General features: G+C 39.2%; 1 protein-coding gene across 1 annotated transcript; it reads left to right on the top strand.

Annotated features, from left to right (window-relative positions):
- Positions 1-1,188: 1,188 nt before the first annotated feature.
- On the top strand, positions 1,189-4,234 carry LOC146992153 (microfibril-associated glycoprotein 4-like). Its single transcript, XM_085789508.1, has 5 exons — positions 1,189-1,200; positions 1,682-1,867; positions 2,591-2,687; positions 3,513-3,680; positions 3,969-4,234. The coding sequence occupies exons 1-5, from the start codon at positions 1,189-1,191 to the stop codon at positions 4,232-4,234; spliced, it is 729 nt and encodes a 242-aa protein (XP_085645634.1).
- The last annotated feature ends 730 nt before the right edge of the window (positions 4,235-4,964 follow it).

The raw sequence follows: 4,964 nt of genomic DNA, 5'->3' as shown, positions 1-4,964 counted from the left end.
AAAAATTAGGATCCAAAACAGGGCCAGTTGTGATCGAGGATCTTTATTTCCCACATTCAATGATACAAATGTAAGCATCCAAAAGTGTTCAAAAAGTCAGAAAAATACTCATCAAAGCATCAATATAACTTCACAAAAATGATTAGAAAAGACGGAGATGAAGTTCAGTGCATTAGAGTTTACACCCAAAAACTGGACATAAAGCCGAGCCTGTCCCGGACCAGACTAAACTTCTTATCTCTGTGACTTTGTTTTTATACTGTACTGTAAAAGCCCTGCCTTCTTATTAAAATGAGAGGTGAACATGACACTTCTTCCCCAGTGTACGCCCTGTGATTTGTCCAGATGTCATGTTGCGATCTTTCATCAACATAATCTCCACCCTCTATGGCGACTGTATCACATTTTGCCACGTAGCGAGTTCACCCAAGTTCAGCGTCTTTGGCACCACTCTATCTTGCCGGTGGCCGTTATCTACATTGCCCGACCTTGACTCCCCCTGCAGGTGGCTGCACACGCAAACTTAACGGTGCTTTCCCACGCTTTGCACTCATCTCACCTCTACCTTCTCAGAACTTTTCAATTTTACGCAACATGTCCCCCCCTGTGAGACTTGAAAGTTAATGACAAGACAATAAGTCGGTAAAGAGTTTCAGAAGGTCAGAACAAGTAGAAGTTTTTAGCAAATTATCGTTGTGTTTAACAGAATCAGTTGTATACTTAAGATCAGAAACTAGAGTATGTATTATATGAGTCAGACCACATTTAGTTGCAACCCATAATAGTGGTAGCATTAAAAATACTAAAAATGATCAATAAGTGCTCAACTTAAATTGTCAATGTATTTAACCACAAAGATGAATACTATAAGTTTTACAGTTAACAGATAGGCTAAACATCTGTCTCCTTCATATATGGTTGTTGGCAAATTGTTTATATGTTATTGCTACACTTTATTTTGCAGGTTGCCGTTATCTACGTTGCCCGACCTTCACTCCCCCTGCAGGTGGCTGCACACGCGAACGTAACAGAGCTTTCCCACGCTTCACACTCACCTCTTCCTTCTCTATCATGCTTTTCCTTTTTTTTACCCAACATAGCCTGTATAAAAACAGGACCACGGCAGACATCTCCACTTTCGAGTCTCCAACCTTTCAGAGTTCTTCTCTTCACCTCTGCGACAGCGACATGGGTCTTTGGGTAAGTTGAGCAGCTGACTCTCTCACATTTAATTTACACTAAATATTGTGTGTATCTGTTTTTGTGTAAGTAGTTTCTGTTTCATCCTGATGCAAATTACTGAATCAGTAGGAAGTTTGTCTAAAATATCAACCATTTTAATAAAGGATTAATGCTTATTATGTAAATATTTTCAGTTTTCACACTGATCTACCACAGTTAACTGAGTATTTTGGGGTTTAGACCCAGTGGTCACACAAAGCAACACATTTTAGGTCACCATGGGAACTATCAACTTTTGGTTAGCTAGCTAGTTTTTTGCTGTGTTTAATAGTTTTTGACGACTGAGTATTAGGGCCACATTGAGAAAAAAATACGGGAATAAAGTGATAAATTCATGAGATAATAAAATCATCATCAGTAAAGACAAAATTTTACGAGAAAAAAGTCACGATTTAATATATAAATAAAGTACATTATCATATTATTATTGTCTACCCAGGTAACACTGTTAGTGGGGCTGCTGGTTTCGGTGGCATCGGACCAGAGCTACCTGCCCATTGACTGTGATGACGTGTATCGCCATGACAACACCAGCTCCAGTGGGGTGTACACCATCTACCCAGGAGGCCCCACCTCACCCCTGCACGTCCTCTGTGACATGGACACTGACGGGGGCAGATGGACCGTCAGTACACTACACCTCATATCTGATTAGATTTCAGATTTGACGATGAGACTTAAAAAGCCAAAACAAAAGTGGAGCCATTGATAAAAAAAAATTGTTTCAGTTTTCAACAAGTGTTGTGACTTCTCTCCTTTGAGACTCGTCACTTAAATGATCATCATCTGATTCATCAGCTGTCAGATTTCACATCCTGTGGCAGCTTGCACAGTTTTCTTTATAGAAAAATATATTTTTAAAAAACATTAGTGTATTTAAATAAATGAAAATGCCTGATTTTGTTGACCTGATATGATATATGTTGTAATTAAATATTACTTAATAATAACAAAACATTTTAAAATGTATTTTCTCATGAAGTAGCCCAAGTAAACAATATTTACAGCAGCAAACACTTGTTTTTACAAAGTCTGAGAAAGTTACCAGTGTCCATGTTGTATAATTTAGTTAGTCCATCACCGCAGCAGTTTGTTGTGATGATGTTCATATCAGGAATCTCTGTCACTTAAACATGTGACAGAGCACAGTGTGACAGAAAAATAAAAGACACTACAGCAACTGTGATTGCTGTTTACAGACCAGATAGTCATCAAACTCACCTGGTTCAGTTAAAAAGATTTTTTTTAGGTTTTCTTTCTTTTCTTTCTTTTTAAAGTGATCTCAAGTCCTGCTAATTGAATACAGTTTTATTTTGGTTGACTGAATTGTTGTGATTCTCCCTCTCAGGTCTTTCAGAGGAGGTTGGATGGGAGTGAAAACTTCTACAGGCCATGGGAACATTACAAGAACGGATTTGGGAATGTAGCAGGGGAGCATTGGCTGGGTGAGTCCTAGAGGGAGAATTACAGGTATATTAAAATATCTGTGGATTAAAGCAGAAGTAAGCGTTCCGATCGTTTTCGCTAATGCTGCGTTCCAGGCAGGCTTTTGAAATCGTAAATTACAGCTTCAAGTCACAACTTACGACTTTGTAGCGTTTCAGGCAACCCACTCGTGTTTTTCCGACCTGTTTTACCGGTGAAAGTCACTATAACGGCCACTCGTAACTTCTGACCCGTGAACTCGTACCAGATCGAACTGGTACAACTTCACAGGTCGGAAAAACACGAGTTACGAGTTGCCTTGAACGCACCATAACAGTCCTCGTCCCTATGTCGCCACATTCACGGCGTCCCTTGGCTGCACACACAGCCCTTCATGCCGTTCTCTCTCCTCATTGGATAAAAACTGTAGGATACGATAAATGTTTTCTCCTCGGCTCAGAGCAGAGCAGAGGGACTGACAGACCCGTGTTTCAGACCAAACACTCTATGTAAGTGATTGCTGTCGGAAGATATAACTATTTAAGACTTATATTAACACAAAAATATCACTTACTTCTGCTTTAAATACAGTATGCTCTCATTACGCTGTTTTCAGTCACAACAGGCAGCGGCTTTTACCAAATAAATAAGAAAAAACTAAAAGAAGCTGCACAACCTGCAGCAGCAGCACATGTCAGTCAGACAGTCAGTGAGTGGCTGGTGAACACAACGGAGCATTTAGCAGTGAACCTGAAAGTATAGAAATATTATAGATTGGTGCAAGAGGTGAAGTATAATCAGAGCTGTGTGTGTGTGTGTGTGTGTGTGTGTGTGTGTGTCCTCAGGTCTGGACAACATCTTCCTGCTGACGATGAGGAAGAAGAACGAGCTGCGGGTGGACATGGAGGACTTTGAGGGAGGGGAGGCCTTTGCTCAGTATTCGTCTTTCTTCGTCGACTCTGAGAGGGAAGGATATCAGCTGGATCTGGGCGGCTTCACAGGAGGAACGGCAGGTGAGGGTCACTTCAGTGGAAATGTTTCCTTTTCTCACTTTCAGGTATTCAACAATGAGCCAATTGAAGGCTGAATGTTACACTGTGGACAAACAGGCAAAAAAAAATACTATAGGCTACATGATTTCTGTGAATTGTGTAAAAAAAAAAAAAAATTTAGAAAATAGAAAAATGTGGCAGTTGATTTCACTGTATAAACAAACAAACTTCTTTTAGCTGGATTAACTGCAATTCTTTTTCCCCCGTTCCAAATTGAAATTACATTTTGACTTTTTTTGTTGTTTCTAGGGGACAGTTTAACACGCCACAACTCCATGAAGTTCACCACCTATGACAAAGACCAGGATATCCATGGGGATTTAAACTGTGCTCACTACAGTCTTGGTGGATTCTGGTACAGCAACTGCCACGACGCAAACCCCAACGGCCTGTACGCACCTGATGGTGTATGGAACTGTGGACGTGTCCAAATTGAATGGAGCACATGGAAAAGCTCCCTTAAGACCATCACCATGAAAATCAGATCAGTCGCTAAGTATCCATGCACTTATTGATCTGATCAGCTGTAGATCAATGAGATAATCACGCCCTCCATCAGGGTTGGAGAGCTGGGATGTTCGGGCATATAATCACTAGTCCGACTGGACTTAATGCCAACAATAACCTCTGAATCAAAATGATCATGAAATGTGTTTTTTTTACTTTCCTACTCATTTTGTTTCAAAATCACTGTCAGACATGATAACTCTGTTGAACAGGTTCATGCACTGATGTATTGAAATTCAGTTTCTTTGTTTTTTTTCTGATTAAAAAAAATGTATTTAGTGATTATTGTTTGTGATTGATGCTGTTCTGAGTGATTATTAAATAAATAAACTTGATTGTTTCAACTCTACTTTTATTTTTGAAGTTGTCATTTCTTTAGTATCAGTTTAATTCCTCATAGAAAAGTATCTCATCATGATTTAGGTTTGTTCCTGTATTATTTTCAACTAGCAGTACATCCTAATTAGCATTAAATACAAATTAAAGATGAGGCTGATTCGAACATCTTTAGTTTCACAAGTCATGAACTGGAGTGTTGGATCAGTTTTATTCTGAGTTAATTTTTTTCAATCTATTCTTTTCAGCCAGCAGTACATGCTAATTTGCACTAAATTAATTTAAGTGTTGGATAAATGAAGAATTTGAGCAGATGATGGTGCTGGAGGAGAAGTCATGTGATCATCAGAGTCATCACCGTTCATCCTGTTTGGATCATGTGTCTAAAGTTCACAACACTAC

This window comes from Trachurus japonicus, chromosome 1 (assembly GCF_045865225.1).
Source record: "Trachurus japonicus isolate A0001 chromosome 1, Traja_1.0".
In the NCBI taxonomy this organism is placed as follows: domain Eukaryota; kingdom Metazoa; phylum Chordata; class Actinopteri; order Carangiformes; family Carangidae; genus Trachurus; species Trachurus japonicus.
This window is presented reverse-complemented; position numbering and strand designations above follow the sequence as displayed.